We start from the raw sequence: 17,212 nt of genomic DNA on the forward strand, positions 1-17,212 counted from the left end.
CCTTTAATTGCATGCTCTGATTGAACAAAATTTCACAAGAAATTTATTTCAAGAATATGTGCAGCCTAATACTAGCGATAGTTAAACATCTTTATCATACAATGTTGCAATACAAATTAATATCTAGTGATTTATTATAATATACTATAATGGAACAACTTTTTAAGTTTAAATCTTCACTTTTAATTAAAAATTAAAAATCATGATAATAATGAATAATAATATAAAAGGATAACTCTTGCTGGTAAATATCTTATCTAAATAAAAGCTAATGAATTTTTTGTGATAAAGTGGCGATGATGTAGCGGACAGGAAATTGTTAAAACTTGCGTGTATACATCAATTTGTATCCCTACAAAATTAAAAATGTAGTTTTGAGCATGTCACAAGGGCGTAAATTTTTTTTCTTCTATAAATAGTGTTAGTATAATGTCACTTTTTATTATACACTGGAAAACTAATTATGTTTCTCGGTACTTAAAAGAACAATAATAAATAAATGACATATTGCAGTAAAGATTCGAGTCCTTTATCTAGTTGCAAAGTGTTCAAGACTTCAGTTGCAAGATTCTACCGCCACACTCAAAGTTGTGCAAAAAATGCTGCAAACATTATTAGAAAAAAAATAATGGCTATTTTATTGTGCGGTATGTTATTTTGTCCAAATTATTGAAGTAATATATCATTTACGATTCTTTGCTATTTTAAATCTATCAACTATTTTAAATCTGTAATTTTAAATGTGCCAGTTTTGTACCGTTTTCTAAAGCATTTGTCATTTAAGCATTTGTCATTGTGTGGTATGTTATTTTGTCCGAATTATTGAAACAATATGTCATTTACGATTCTTTGCTATTTTAAATCTATCAACTATTTTAAATCTGTAATTTTAAATGTGTCAGTTTTGTACCGTTTTCTAAAGATTTCACTGTCATTTACACAAAGTAGCGATAAAAATGTTGCAAAGATTAGTTTTTAAACAATAATGGTTGTTTTATTGTGTGGTATGTTACTTTGTCCAAATTATTGAAACAATATATCATTTACGATTCTTTGCTATTTTAAATCTATCAACTATTTTAAATCTGTAATTTTAAATGTGTCAGTTTTGTACCGTTTTCTAAAGCATTTGTCATTGTGTGGTATGTTATTTCGTCCAAATTATTGAAACAATATGTCATTTACGATTCTTTGTTATTTTAAATCTATCAATTATTTTAAATCTGTAATTTTAAGTGCGTTAGTTTTTCACCGTTTTCTAAAGATTTCACTGTCATTTACACAAAGTTTCGTTAAAAATGTTGTAAAGAAGAGTTTTTAAACAATAATGGCTGTTTTATTGTGTGGTATGCAATTTTGTTCAAATTATTGGAACAGTATATCATTTACAATTCATTGCTATTTTGAATGCTAGAAAACGTAATTAGCCTTTTAGTTTTGTAGTAAAAAATGACATAAAACTGACACTATACTTAGAAAATGAAACTTTAATAAACTTTGTGTCATGCTCAAAATGTCATTTTTATTTATGCTTGGAGAGATACAAAATGATGTTCAAAAGTAAGTTAACGCATTTGGCTATGATGGAAATCAGTAAAGCAGATAATTTGACAGTTAAGATATTTTGAGTCAAATGAGGGGAAATGAAAAAAAATTTAACTTTATTCGTTATTCATATTTTAATTTAAAATTCACATTAAAACAGTGATGGAATCTATCTTGTTTTAATCAGTCACTTAATCGTTGTGTTCGTATGGGATTTAAAATTATTGTGATATAAATTTATTTTTTATTATATAATCATAATTTTTGGTCTTGCATTTTAATACTGTTAACAATAAAAAAATAATTTACTGTATCGTTTCGTTTAAATTATATCATACATTTGATAATTTTAAAAATATTTTAAAACTGACATTAATTATGGTTGATTTAAAACATATATGAAGTATTATATGAGGAAAATACATTGCTTTGTTTTTTAATACTGTTAACAATAAAAAATGATTTACTATATCATGTTTAGTTTAAGTTGGATCATTAATTTGATAATTTTAAAGGTCTTTAAAACTTAACTTTTATTATGCTTGATTTAGAACATATATGAAGAATTATATGAACATAATATATTGCTTTGTATTTTAAAACCGTTTACAATAAAAAAAATTGACGGTATTATATTTAAATTAAATTTTATCATACATTTGATAATTTTAAAAATCTTTAACACTTAACATTAATTATGCTTGATTTAGAACATATATGTAGCATTTGTCAGAAATAAATTGTATATTTATTTCAGAAAAGTGTATGAGATTTTAAACCATATGAAATAAAAATATTTTAGTGGTTTGATTAAATGAACTAGTTAACTAGTTTATTTAATTAAATGAGTTATACTATGAAATATATTTCCTATAAGTTAATGAGAACAGAAAAGCTTAACGTAATTTTATGTTGTCAAAATTAACCGAAAATTGCTGAATATACAATAGATATAACGCATAACAAATATAGAAGCTTTCAATTTTAATTTATTGTGAGAAAAAATTAAAATAACAAATTATAATAACAAGTGAAAATATTATTTATTTATTAGACAGGAAGTATTACTTGAAAAATATTAACAGTTAAAAATCATTTTCAACAAATCTTCAAAAGCTCTAAAATTTAGAGTATTTTTAGTATGCTATATTCAATTATGCTACACATATAAAGCTTATTAAATAAATGACAGTTATTTCCTAGTTCTTTAAACTATCAATGGTTAAACAAATTTGAAAAGCAAAGTAAAGCAGCAAATTTAACTCATAGTTGAAAATATTCAAGTAAGAAAAAAATATATGCCGTATTTGCTCTGATTAAATTAATATTTTCTCCACATCTCAACTACTGTTTAAAAATACCATTTTCTAAGTTTTTCCGACAAGATACTAATTTAATTAGGATTATTCATATGCTTTTGAATAACTATTTAATGGCATAGTTAATGTTTGGTTATTTTTGAAAAATAACTTATTCCTTAAATAAAGACCTTATTCGTCTAACTGTTAAAGGATTAAAAATGTATTTTTGGCCAGCTTTTCCGATCTTTGTCCCTCTACGGAAACTGTTAAAAAACTGGAAGCTTAAGTTATACATTATTTCTTGAGGGATAATTGGATAATACAAATGTGGGTGATGTAATATCTGTATTTACAAAATATTTTACTGATATATTTTCCGAGTAATTAGCATGTTTGAAGTTTTCCAGTTGAACCAATAAGATCAGCACTCAATTCTCAAAAATCCGATCATTAGAACAAAAGTTATTCAGAATGATATCTTTTTTTTATTTTGCTCACTGAACTATATAAGATTATAATAGTAGAAATAGATTACAATGAAATTACAACTACATAGACACGTTTACAATAGCGGTGTTAATTTTATTCTGTAATTTAATTAATAGTTAGCACTAATTTCACCGAAGAGCCATTATTATGACCACCCTCCATCTATAACAATGGGCTCGCCCAGGTTTTCATGGTTTCTCGCCCAGGAACAATGTTTTCATGGGGCACAATAGGACCCATAATCCTCATAGCACAATCCCTGACGTTTGTAAGCTACTTGAACGTAGTTGCAGACCAGGTTCACCCATTCATGGCAACAGTTTTTCCTACGAGATGGTGTTTACTAACAGGACAATGCACCATGTCATAAGGGTCGAATTATCATGGATTGGTTCGAGGAACATTCCAGTGACTTTCAAGTCATGTCTTGGCCCCCAAATTCACCTGACCTTAATCCAATAGAGTATTTGTGGTCCTACTTGGAAAACCAAATTCGTGCTGCCACGCTACCTCACGCAATATGAGGGAATTTCAGGATCAGTTGGTGAGCGCTTGGTACCAGATACCTCAGACTACCTTGTGGAATCACCCAATTGAAACATTAAGATTGACGCTTATTTCTTGAAAATCCGATAATTTAAACAAAAGTTATTCAGGGTGATATCTTTTTTTATTTCGCACACTGTACCGCTACTAGGTGTATAAGATTACAATAGTAGAAATAGATTACAATGCAAAAAGAATTACACAGTTACGATAACAATAGTGGTGTTAATTTTACTGTGGAACTTAATTAATAGTTAGTACACATTAGTTAGAATATTTGAGATCTTTCAGTTGAACCATTAAAATTGGTACTCAGTTCCCGAAAATCTGATCTTTAGAACAAAAGTTATTCAGGGTGATATCTTTTTCCATTTTGCACACTGTACCCCTACTAGGTGTCTAAGATTACAATGGTAGAAATAGATTACAATACAATTACACAGTTGCGATAACAACATTTGTGTTAATTTTATTCCGAAACTTAATTAAGAGTTAGTACTAATTAATTTGTTTGAAGTCTTCCAGTTAAACCATTAAGATCAGCATTCCGTTCTTGAAAACCCGATCATTAGAACAAAAGTTATTCAGGGTGATATCTTTTTCCATTTTGCACACTGTACCCCTACTAGATGTCTAAGATTACAATGGTAGAAACAGATTACAATACAATTACATAGTTGCGATAACAACATTTGTGTTAATTTTATTTCGTAACTTAATTAAGAGTTAGTACTAATTAATTTGTTTGAAGTCTTCCAGTTAAACCATTAAGATTAGCATTCAGTTCTTGAAAACCCGATCATTAGAACAAAAGTTATTCAGGGTGATATCTTTTTCCATTTTGCACACTGTACCCCTACTAGATGTCTAAGATTACAATGGTAGAAATAGATTACAATACAATTACATAGTTGCGATACCAACATTTGTGTTAATTTTATTCCGTAACTTAATTAAGAGTTAGTACTAATCAATTTGTTTGAAGTCCTCCAGTTAAACCATTAAGATCAGCATTCAGTTCTTGAAAACCCGATCATTAGAACAAAAGTTATTCAGGGTGATATCTTTTTCCATTTTGCACACTGTACCCCTACTAGGTGTCTAAGATTACAATTGTAGAAATAGATTACAATACAATTACATAGTTGCGATAACAACATTTGTGTTAATTTTACTCCGTAACTTAATTAACAGTTAGTACTAATTAATTTGTTTGAAGTCTTCCAGTTAAACCATTAAGATCAGCATTCAGTTCTTGAAAACCCGATCATTAGAACAAAAGTTAGGTTGATATATTTTTTTTTAATTTTGCACAGTGCAACACTACTAGTTGTATTAGTATTAAGATTATAATAGTTCCAATTTTGTTATTTCGTGTTTCTTTCAAAACGGATTTTTCTGACAAAGTTCGCAAATTTTAAAGAGTGAAATTCAACAAATAATTTCGTTATGAAAATAAGTTGTTTTTGCGCACATCTTAAATAAAAAGACTTTCCTCGATCCTTTCAGATATCTATTTTTAATAAAGTCCCGTTATCTAAAGCACGCCTTGTCATATTTCAATAATTCAATCAACAAAATATATATTTTTCAATTTTTGAGCCGGCAAAAATAACCTACATCTTTATATATATATTTCGTCTGTTCGTGTGTATCTCACTGAACTCCTCCTAAACGGCTGGACTGATTTAAATGAAATTTTCTGTGTACCTTCAGAAGGATTCGAGAATGGTTTAGATTCACAATTAGATTCACAATGTTTTTTTAATTAATTTTTTATTGAGTGGGAAAAAATTCTACTTCTTATGCGACTTCCAACAAGAAGGCTTTAAATGTTTAACGCTACATTTTTATTGGCCGGGAAATCACGTGGTAGGATCCAGTTTTCCCTCATTCATTTCCATATTGTTTTGGTTCTCAATAGCATAAAAATAATAAAAGTCATAAAACGTTTGTTTTTCTATAAATATTTTTTTAGTTTGTTTTGATAGACATATAATTTAATAGGGAGCAGGAAAAAGAGTCGTTGAATAGAATTTGTAATTTCGTGTTATTATTGTGTTTGTAGAATTTTGAAGTGTGCATTTTAAAAATGTAAAAAACTACACATTTTGTAGATTCAGTGCGGAATTGAAATGAGTATTTTTTATAATTTTAGATTGAATTTATACGTGCGTTGGTTAACAACCACTGTAACCTATAAATTTATTTGTGAAGCTAATTGATTTCATATAAAACTTTTTCAATTGTTTTTATTTAAAATTTCTTATTTGAAACAGTAAATAAAAAAAAGGAAAAAAATAAAATTACAAATTTTTTATCTAAAATTTGGTACAATAAATCTTTTCAGTCCTGTTACTTAATTAAAAAATCATTTTCAATAAATTACTCATATTTTTTTATGTACTATTTTACAGTAATTTGTTTTACAAAGAAATGCCACGTCTTCGTGGAAGAGCAAGAAATATTGGTCGACGTACTCGAAACGCTCAATTGGTCCATGATCATCGATTGAATAGAACAGTTGAAGAACACTTGACGAATAATGTGAATTTAAGAAATCAAGTTGCATCTTCACGTGAAAATGAAAATTCAGAGCAACGCAATCAACGTCTTCGTGCAAATGCATTAAGACAACGAGAGAAACGCCAACGAGCGACCAACGAAAACAGAACGTGACCAACGGCGAATGCAGGATAATCGAGCATTGACACGAGCATCACTTAATCGTCTTGCATTTGAATGTGACCCTGAAATAGACTATTCGTCACATGCACTAATCTTAATCAGTAGCATGGACAACGAGTGTCAATATTGTCATGCTTTAAAGTACAAAGGTGAATCGCCTGGTTTATGTAAATCCACCACCGGAACCTTTGAAATCATTATTAGCTGGAACCGCATCTCAATCGAAATTGTTTTTGCGGAAAATTCGTAAATTCAATTCTTGCTTTCAAATGACGTCATTTGGAGCAACAAATATTGTTCATAATGAGGATGGTCGTAATTTTGAATCTACCTTTAAGATTCAAGGGCAAGTGTACCACCAAATTGGTTCATTGCTTCCAATGCCTAATGTCGATCCAAAATTCTTACAAATTTACTTTATGGGCGATGAGGAGCAACAAACTCATACACGATGCGTATACAACCATATAGAGCAGATGGAGGAACGAGAAATTGTCGACAATTTGGAAACTTTCTTGCAAAATCATAACCAATTGATACGATTGTTCAAGACTCTTTCCAGCAGACTGCAAAACGACAACTACGCCATTGTTATTAAAGCAGACAAAGTGCCCTATGGAGAGCACGCAGGCACATATAATGTTCCAACTGTTAATGAAGTTGCAGTTGTTATGGCTGGTAACCCATGTGAACGTCGAGATATTCGCATACAACGCAGAGATAATACAATACAAATAATTCAAGACAATCATCGTTCTTACGACGCACTGCAATATCCGTTGATATTTTGGGAAGGAGAAGATGGATATCATTTAAATATTAAACAAAGGAATCCAACAACAGGCACAACTTATAGATTATTTTATAATTTTCTTTTAACCAATTATTTCTGTTTATCTTATAAATAGTTTTATTTACAGGTGAAGAACTAATCAAGAAAGTTAGTGCGATGAACTTCTACGCATACCGGTTGATGATTCGTGAAAATGAAGATAATAACATTCTCCGATGCAGACAGCTATTTCATCAGTACATTGTTGATATGTATGTAAAAATCGAAAGTGAGAGATTGCGTTATATAAAATTTAATCGAGCGAAACTTCGTTCTGAAGAGTACATTCATTTGCGTGATGCCATAATCGGTAATGTAGATGCAACGAATGATATCAACAACATCGGTACCGCATATATTCTTCCATCATCATGCGTTGGTAGTCCGCGTCATATGCAAGAATATATTCAAGACGCCATGACTTACGTACGCGCATACGGCCGACTAGATCTTTTTATCACATTTACGTGTAATCCAAACTGGGATGAAATCAAAAATTTGCTGTTATCAGGTCAAACATCGATGCATCGCCATGATATCATTGCACGTGTGTTCAAACAAAAATTGAAATCCCTGATGAAATTGATTACACATCACTCGGTATTTGGTGAAACACAATGTTGGCTTTATTCTGTTGAATGGCAAAAACGAGGTTTACCTCATACGCATATTTTGATTTGGTTGGTGGACAAAGTACGCCCAGAAGAAATTGACAAAATTATTTCAGCGGAAATTCCAAATCCGAATGTTGATCAAGAATTGTTTGACATTGTGACTACTAATATGATCCATGGTCCATGTGGTTCTCTCAACATGACGTCACCATGTATGGATAATGGAAAATGTACGAAACGTTTTCCTAAACCATGTCAAACTGACACTATCACCAATATCGATGGTTATCCATCTTACCGTCGTAGAGATGTAGACAATGGCGGTCAATCATATGAATTGCGTCTATCAAACGGTGTAAGAGTTGACATCGATAATCGCTGGGTGGTTCCATACTCACCATTGCTGTGCAAAACCTATAAAGCACACATAAACGTTGAGTTATGCAGTTCGGTGAAGTCTATCAAGTACATTTGCAAGTACGTTCATAAGGGCAGTGATAAAGCTATATTTGCTGTTCAAAATGTAAATAAGAATGACGAAATAACACATTATCAAATGGGACGATACATAAGTAGTAATGAAGCTATTTGGCGAATTTTTACATTTCCTATACATGAAAGGGATCCTGCTATTGTACATTTGGCTGTGCATCTTGAAAATGGACAGCGTGTTCATTTCACAGAACAGAATGCACTACAACAAGCTTTAACAGCACCGAAAACAACTGTTACTGAATTTTTCAACCTTTGTAATCGACAAGATATTGTTGGTGAATTTGCAAAGACATTAATGTATACTGATGTTCCTAAATTTTTTACATGGAATAAACAATCAAAAAGTTGGGAACCACGGAAACGAGGCACTCCAGACACAGGATTTGCCGAAATAGTTATGACAAATACTTTAGGACGATTATATACAGTTCATCCTAAGCAACGCGAATGCTTTTTTCTGCGTTTGTTATTGGTTAACGTTCCTGGACCGACATCCTTCCAATACTTGCGAAAAGTCAACGGTACTTTATACGGCACTTTCTTTGATGCGTGTAGTGAGTTACATTTATTGGAGGATGATAACCATTGGGACCTCACACTTGCAGCACTGAGCTCATCTCCACAGAAAATTCGTCAATTATTTTCAATAATATTGACAACGTGTTTTCGGTCTGAAGCATCTGCTCTGTGGAATAAATATAAAGACTCAATGAGTGAGGATATTTTGCATCGGATTAGAATTACTAATCAAAATCTCAGTATGGAATTCTCTGTAGAAATATATAACGAGGCATTAATAATGATTGAGGATATTTGTATTCTTATTTCGAACATGCCGCTCATAAATTTTGGCATGCCAGCGCCAATCCGCCAAGCAGCAGATATCATCAACAGCTACGTTCAACGTGAATACCAGTTCGATATGACTTCTCTGGCTACTTTTGTTTCTAACAATGAACGATTGCTTACTGCTGAGCAACGAAATATATATGATCAAATTAACGTGTCAATTGCAGCACAACAAGGTGGATTTTTTTTCTGGACGCACCAGGTGGCACTGGTAAAACATTCCTCATCTCACTGATACTTGCACGCATTCGATCTCAAAACCATATTGCATTGGCAATTGCTTCATCAGGCATTGCAGCAACCTTACTTGATGGTGGACGGACAGCGCATTCAGCACTTAAATTACCTTTGAATATTCATACTAATCCCGAAGCAATGTGTAACATAAAGAAGCATTCAGGCATGGCTGAAGTTTTGAGAAAATGTAAAATTATTATCTGGGATGAATGTACAATGGCCCACAAGCATTCGCTTGAAGCTCTCGACAGGTCCCTAAAAGATATCAAAAATAATACTCGGCTTTTTGGTGGTGCTCTACTGCTGCTGTCAGGTGATTTCAGACAAATATTACCCGTCATTCCACGTGCGACATATGCGGACGAAATAAACGCATGTTTGAAAGAATCTTATCTGTGGCGAAGTGTCAGTAAATTATGCCTTACTCTTAATATGCGTGTTCAACTTCAAAATGATCCATTAGCGTCAAGATTCTCCGAACAACTGTTAGACATTGGCAATGGTAAAATTCAATTGTATGAAGATACACAATATATTCGACTCCCACAGAATTTTTGCAACATGGTGCCTACCAAAGAGGAGTTAATAAAAAGTATCTTTCCAGATTTGCCACATAATTATACTAATCATGCATGGCTACGTGAGCGAGCTATTTTAGCCGCAAAAAATTTAGATGTTGACGCAATCAATTTTAAAGTACAACAATCATTGCCTGGTAGTGAAATTACATTCAAATCGATTGACACTGTTGTTGATCCTGATGAAGTTGTCAACTATCCTGCCGAGTTTTTAAATTCACTGGATTTACCTGGAATGCCACCCCATAATTTGCGATTGAAGATTGGTTCACCTATAATTTTGCTTAGAAATTTGAATGCTCCGAAATTGTGTAATGGCACGCGACTGGTCATAAAAAAAAATCGTGGGCAACATTTTGGAAGCCACTATTTTAAGTGGAAAATTTCAAGGTGAAGTTGTACTTCTACCGCGGATCCCAATGATTCCTTCAGATTCGCCTATACCATTCAAACGTTTGCAATTTCCAATCCGCTTAGCTTTTGCTATGACTATTAATAAGTCACAAGGTCAAACAATGACAATTTGTGGCTTAGATTTAGAAAACCCGTGCTTTTCTCACGGTCAATTATATGTTGCGTGTTCCAGAGTTGGAAAACCCTCGAATTTGTTTGTGTTTGCTCCTGAAGGATTAACCAAAAATATTGTACATCTAATGGCATTACGATAACTTAAGTTTTTTTAATTGAAAAAATATATCTGTTATAAAATAGTTTAAGTTTTCTTTTTTTTACCTTTAATTAAAATAAGTTTAAGTTTTGATTTAAAACAACCTCTGCATTTAACTTCACTGATAGTATACACATTCTCACACGATATCAATTGGTCGAATTGTGATAAGATATATAAAATGACGTTAATATGATAACTTTTTAATAAAAATTTGCATCAAAACGATCCAGATTGTTACAGCTTATTCAAAAAAATTTGAAATTTTCCAATTAATGACGTGTGTACAGGACATCGTCTGTCGGGTCCGCTAGTTTACTTATAATCATAGAAAGGTAATTTAAAAAATCAATCAAATTAACAACCGAAACTCGTATATTAGTTCTTCATTAATAAGTTTTCTTTGTTGACTTACCAAACACTGAGTTAATAACTTTGTGAACTTTTATCTGCATTAATCTTAAGATTTCTCAGACAAGGGAGAAAATTACAAGAATCTTCCTTACATTGATTGGATAATTAGTAGAAATTAGCTATTCGATCTCTTCTGCGAAACAATGGTGTGTATTTTAGCGAAAAACTTTATAGCGATGAAATTTGGAGGAATCGCATCAGGTTCATCGAAAAAAAGAGATCTGAATTTAAAAGTATTGTTTGCACGATTATTAAACCCGCTAAAATATTATTATTATGGAATTATGTATTCAGTTGAAAGGAAAAAAGAATGTTTTAAAATATTTTGTCAGCTTTGTTAGTTTTATAAATATTCAAAACATGCATGCGTACAAGTATATTAAATGATTAAAATATAATATTTATATACTCTGTTGTTTTTTACATGTCATATATTGATGTGCATATTATTTTAATTTGTATTTTCGTAGCAAGGTTTAAATATTTTTAATTCTAACTAACCATGTTTTTCTGCTCTAAAGCGTTGTCAGAACGTTGTTTTTATCAAAACCTACCAAGACACGTTATTTTTCTGCTTTAGATATTTTAAATACTATTAGTATATAAATTAATTTAATTTAAATATATTTTAGAATATTTTCCCATTTCTGCAGTGTTCGATTCGTTCGCCTTCTTTATCATATATTTCATTTTATAACCGGTGTAGAACAATCGAACCAATTTTGTGAGTTTCCGACTGTCAGTGTTCAAATCCATAGCCTTAAAATTTTGAACCTTACTCAGAAGACAAAGGAACTCGTAGAACAAAAATCTGAACAAACTAGACTTCGTGAATGACATTTAATGGAACTAATTCGCAATTGCTGTACACGGAGAGGAAAACCACGAAAACCTTCCACAATTTGCCCGAAGGCAAAGGGATTTTGATCCATCTGTCACTAAAAATTGTTTATTTTAGCACTTTGGACAGTGCGAGCCGAGATCAGAGTTCATATCGATCAGCCAACGCTGAGATTCGACTTGTTTCACCTTATTAGTCGGCGAGTGCTCTGTTTTCTGGGCCACCGCGGCTCTCACTATCAGTATCATTAAAATCATTCAGCATATTAGCATCTGTACATATTTGGCATTTAGCTATTCATATATTGTTCATTATTAAGTTAGTTTCAAACTTTTAGGCTATATTTTCTCTCAACAATTAGTGATTATTTTTACTGACGGAGAAAAACACTTTCAGTATCATTTAATCGAATTACTGTTACAGTTATAACGTTTTGTATAAATACAGCAATGCGTAAAATATGTGTAGGAAAAATTTCAACAAATATTTAACAATAAATTTTCAATAAACATTTCTATTTAATACTACTACATATTATTAATTAGAGTTTTAATTTGCATTTCTTAACAACTACTTTACCGATTTCTATCTAGCATGGCTACCAAACAGCAATTTACAAGATAGCTATTGCTTGATGACTTCTTTGACTTAGGATCATTTAATAATGTATTTGTTTCCTTAATATGAATTTGAGCAAAATTTAAGAGTGAAAGATACTGATCAATTAATTTCGGATTAAATATTTAACTATAAGCATTCTAAACAATATTTTTACATTATTTTATAGTACGTATCATTAAATTACGTATAATTTATTTCAGTGCTTGTTTCCTTCATATAACTAGCAATTCGTTTGTCGTATTTATCATTAAATTTATTTCAGCATTTCAGAATTTGCTCCCTTTCTATAACTAAATAATGGTGAAAAAAATTGTTTGAAACAATGGAACAAAGAGTTGCAATTTAGAATATATGGTGTTAATAGCAAAGACAGGAGATTCGTAATTTTAATTTCCCTTTCGCTATTTATATTAAAAAATTTAGAGAGAATGTAAAGTATGCCATGACATGGCATTGTGGCAGCCACTATACACCGAAGGGCCATTACATTATGACCACCCTGCTAATAACATGTAGGACCATCTTTAGCCCTCAAAACTGCTAGCACCCGCCATGGCATTCATTCCACAAGGAGCTGATAGGTAGTCTGGTACCAAGCGCTCATCAACTGTTCCTGCAATTCCCTCAGATTGCGAGGGGGTAGCGTTGCAGCACGAATTTGATTTTCTAAGTAGGACCACAAATGCTCTATTCGATTAAGATTAGGTGAATTTGGGGGCCAAGACATGACTCGAAAGTTACTGGAATGTTCCTCGAACCAATCCATGACGATTCAACCCTTATGACATGGTGCATTATCCTGTTGGTAAACACCATCCCCCGCAGGAAAAACTGTTGCCATGAATGGGTGAACCTAGTCTGCAACTATGTTCAAGTAGCTTACAGACGTCAGGGATTGTTCTATGAGGATTATGGGTCCTAATGTGACCCATGAAAACATTGTTCCAGGTCGATAAACCATAAAAACCTGGGCGAGCCCATTGTTATTGATGGGTATTGATGTGGTGGTCATAATGTAATGGCTCTTCAGTGCATAAAGCTTCCCAACTCTTCCCGGACAGGAATGTACTGAATTAAAAAAAAGAAGAAAGGACCACTCTGATTATTTAAAATCACCCCTGACTCCAAGGGGTGGCTTTAAATATGCAAATTAAGAAGTGCTGACGATATTTTAAGTCACAAAATCAAACACAAAAACGCACTTTCTTTGAACAAATAAAAAAATTTTCGGACGCTTTTGGATATCTGACCCCCAGAATAGAGGGAGTAGTCGGAATTTGGGAAATAAGGTGCCTGTAGTTTGGTCAGGAGAGTAGTTTGGTCAGGTCCAAAGTTTGCTCCCCTTAATGTTAATTTCACTTTCTGCCTATTTCGCGATATCTTGAGAACTTTTTAAGCGAATTGAAAATTTTTTACACGCAGTTGTAAAATTCGTTTATCCAAAGATAATTCCATACAAAAAATAACTTTTATTAAATATACATTATTTCTTCTTATAATTGATTTCAGAATAAACAAAAAAATTTTAGATTGTGTGGTATACAATTTTTACATCATTTCATAGAATGTAATTTTATATGGCAAAATACAAAATTCGAGCCAAATCAAACGAATAGCTCCTGAGAAATCGAATTTTAAGTATTTGTCTTATTTGAAATTAAATTTCTGAGGAAAAGTTCGACGGATTTCGCTCAGATTTCGTATTCTGACATATAAAATTACATTCCATAAAATTATGCGAGAACTTGCATACTTTTTTGTTTTTTCTTCAATTTTTTTGACCATTATTAAACAAAATAATAATAAAAAAATATTTGCTAAAAAATATCAAGGTCTGAAATCCTAACCCGTTGAAAAAATTCTCAGTTTTATTCAGAGTTAGGGAAAGGTTTTATTAAGAGAATGTACACTTTTGTGACTGATTTCGTATCTTAAAATATCGTCTACACTTATAAATTAGCATATTTAAAGGTCTTCCCACTCTAGCCATTTAGATTGAGTCCTAGAATGTGAAGATCTGATCAATAGATCAAAAGTAAGCCACTTTTTTCGCACACTGTACAATTGTGGTGGTTAGATCCTTGGTTCGAATCCTGCTGGCATCCAGCGTAAATATCTCTGCCACATTTTTCCGATCACATCCATTATATCAAAAATGGATATAAATGCCATTTCAATTTTGAATACAGGAGGTCTAAAGTTGACTATTGTTTGTTTCAAAACTAATTTGACACATTTTTGTTCTATGTTGAGAAACTTTTTTTCAGTGTAGCAACTCATGTATCATCCATATAATTCAATTTTTTTCACATTTGACGGCATGTCTACTTTCTATAGCTGGCAATTCCTTTATCATCTTTATAATTAAACTTATTTTAGCATTTCAGGACTTGTTACCTTTCTAAGGCTAGCAATTAATTTATAGTCTGTATCATCAAGTTTATTTTGCGTGCAATACTTTACTCGAATAACAATATAGAACTCCTTTTAAAGACACAAAAGACTTCACGTGCTAGCGTGAATGTTCCCTTACACGCATGTAAGCAATGCATATTTAAATTGCTTACATTAGAGCTTGCTTGTTAATTAAGGTAGCCATTAAACTAATTATTAAAATTTGCTTCAATATTCTTTATCTCATTCAAGAAAGCACTCCAGCTTTCACACGTTGAAAGCGAAATGTTTGCAACCTCTAATTAAGTCTGGCTTGTTGCCGAGGGTAAACAAGTGTCATTAATATTTTAAACATAATCAATACAAGTCAATAAAACCAAGGAGCATACCGCTTTGAGCGAAAGTTTTATAATAAATGCTGTGTTTTAAAAAGTAATATTAAACACTTTAATTTTGCACGCATTACTTCTTGAATAATATTTCATCTTAGTATAGGAATTTAAATTACTTTGTTATCAAGTTAAATATTACAAACATCAAATGTCTAAAAACTGATGAAACACTTTGAGTAAAAAATGTCATTATATTTAAAAGTAAAGTTATTTATTTTGTAATTTGATACATTAGTTTGTAATTTTATACATTATTTTGTAAATTGATACAAAAAAGAAATTAAAAATTGTTTCAGCACTTTTATTTACCATACAGTGAACCTAAGTTAAAAAAATAAATTTAAACTAAATTGAAATTCAATTTTATTATTTATTTCCAAAATCAATGTTAATTAATTGATGAAAAATTTAGTATATATATATATATATATATATATATATATATATATATATATATATATATATATATATGTACTATCTAGCCATTAATGACCGGACACTGTGAAGTTCGGCTGTGGAGGAATTATGGTGCGGTACTGTTTCTCATGGTTTGGCTTTGGACCCTTGGTGTTAGTGCGTGGAACCCTGAACGCAGAAGGGTATAGAGATATCCTGGACAATTCGGCGCTTCCCACCCTGTGCCAACAGTTCGGTAATGGCCCGTTTGTGTTTCAACCCAAAAACGCTGCCATTCATAAAGCACATGCCATCACGGACTGGTTTGATGAAATGGGGGTGCAATAGCTTGACTGGCCATCCCAAAGTCCCGACATCAATCCAATTGAGCATCTCTGGGATGAGTTGGAGCGCCAGTTGAGGGCCACGCTCTACTGACTTGATGCTAGCACCTCATGTATCCGAAATGAGGGGTGTCCGGTCATTAATGGCCAGATAGTATATATATATATATATATATATATATATATATATATATATATATATAAATCAACACCATTATTTTATCAATCACTGTACTATACTGTACTCAACGATTAGTGATACAATTTAAATAAATTACGTAACCCTATTATTTCAAATGCAATTCTAATAAGTTACTCTTGCAATTTTCCCTGAATATTATGTTACTTATGTTCTTTATGTTTTGATATGTTCTTTATGTATAAGTGCTGAAATAGTTTAACAATAGCTCAATTGCTTAACGATATCTAAACCTAACCTATGTATCTGTGCTCAATAAATTTAATTTCTTATGCCTCTAATAAAAAACTGCAACTCAATATCATAATCAGGAAATGAATAAGTCCAACTGCAATAGTACTCAAAGTCTATATCAAACAATTTGTTAGCACTGCACTAATCGAACTTTGAAGGAAGGTCACCAGGGGTATCCTCCCAAGTATTCAATCTTAACGATTGACCACTGGCCTCAGTCATCAAGCTGAACCAACAATATAAGCCAACTCTAAATCCTATACTCCACACTGTAACCTCCACAATAGCTACCTTAATCAACTCAAGTGATGCTGCCTTATTATGTATTTTATTAATTCCTTCGTGTGAAGCTTTATTTCAGTTGTATTTGTCTTATTTATATTTTAATTTTTAACTTTACTAATCTAATTATTTTTCAACAAGCTCAGACATCCGAACTTTAGTGAGTCTGTTGGTGTTCTAAGGGAGCGGGACAGCACACGCGTCTTCTGGGTGATGGCTGTGAGGTTTCCGTGTCCGAGAAGCGTGGGTCATTG

At 31.8% G+C, this 17,212-nt stretch overlaps 2 protein-coding genes across 2 annotated transcripts; both read left to right on the forward strand.

Annotated features, from left to right (window-relative positions):
- Positions 1-6,838: 6,838 nt before the first annotated feature.
- On the forward strand, positions 6,839-9,594 carry LOC147802763 (uncharacterized). The gene is made up of 2 exons (XM_087152766.1): positions 6,839-7,412; positions 7,490-9,594. The coding sequence occupies exons 1-2, from the start codon at positions 6,839-6,841 to the stop codon at positions 9,592-9,594; spliced, it is 2,679 nt and encodes an 892-aa protein (XP_087008892.1).
- A 167-nt stretch (positions 9,595-9,761) lies between these two features.
- On the forward strand, positions 9,762-10,568 carry LOC147802764 (uncharacterized). The gene has a single exon (XM_087152767.1). It carries the CDS (start codon positions 9,762-9,764, stop codon positions 10,566-10,568), a length of 807 nt encoding a protein of 268 aa, XP_087008893.1.
- The last annotated feature ends 6,644 nt before the right edge of the window (positions 10,569-17,212 follow it).

This window comes from Parasteatoda tepidariorum, chromosome 10 (assembly GCF_982258835.1).
Source record: "Parasteatoda tepidariorum strain Cologne lab strain chromosome 10, Ptep-v5.0, whole genome shotgun sequence".
Classification (NCBI taxonomy): domain Eukaryota; kingdom Metazoa; phylum Arthropoda; class Arachnida; order Araneae; family Theridiidae; genus Parasteatoda; species Parasteatoda tepidariorum.

Excerpts from the sequence above, each read along its gene's own strand:
- LOC147802764 (XM_087152767.1), top strand. The coding sequence starts at position 9,762 with ATGGCTGAAGTTTTGAGAAAATGTAAAATTATTATCTGGGATGAATGT.
- LOC147802763 (XM_087152766.1), top strand. The coding sequence starts at position 6,839 with ATGACGTCATTTGGAGCAACAAATATTGTTCATAATGAGGATGGTCGT. Across the intron at positions 7,413-7,489 it reads ACAAAGGAATCCAACAACAG|GTGAAGAACTAATCAAGAAA; the intron begins GCACAACTTATA and ends TTTTATTTACAG.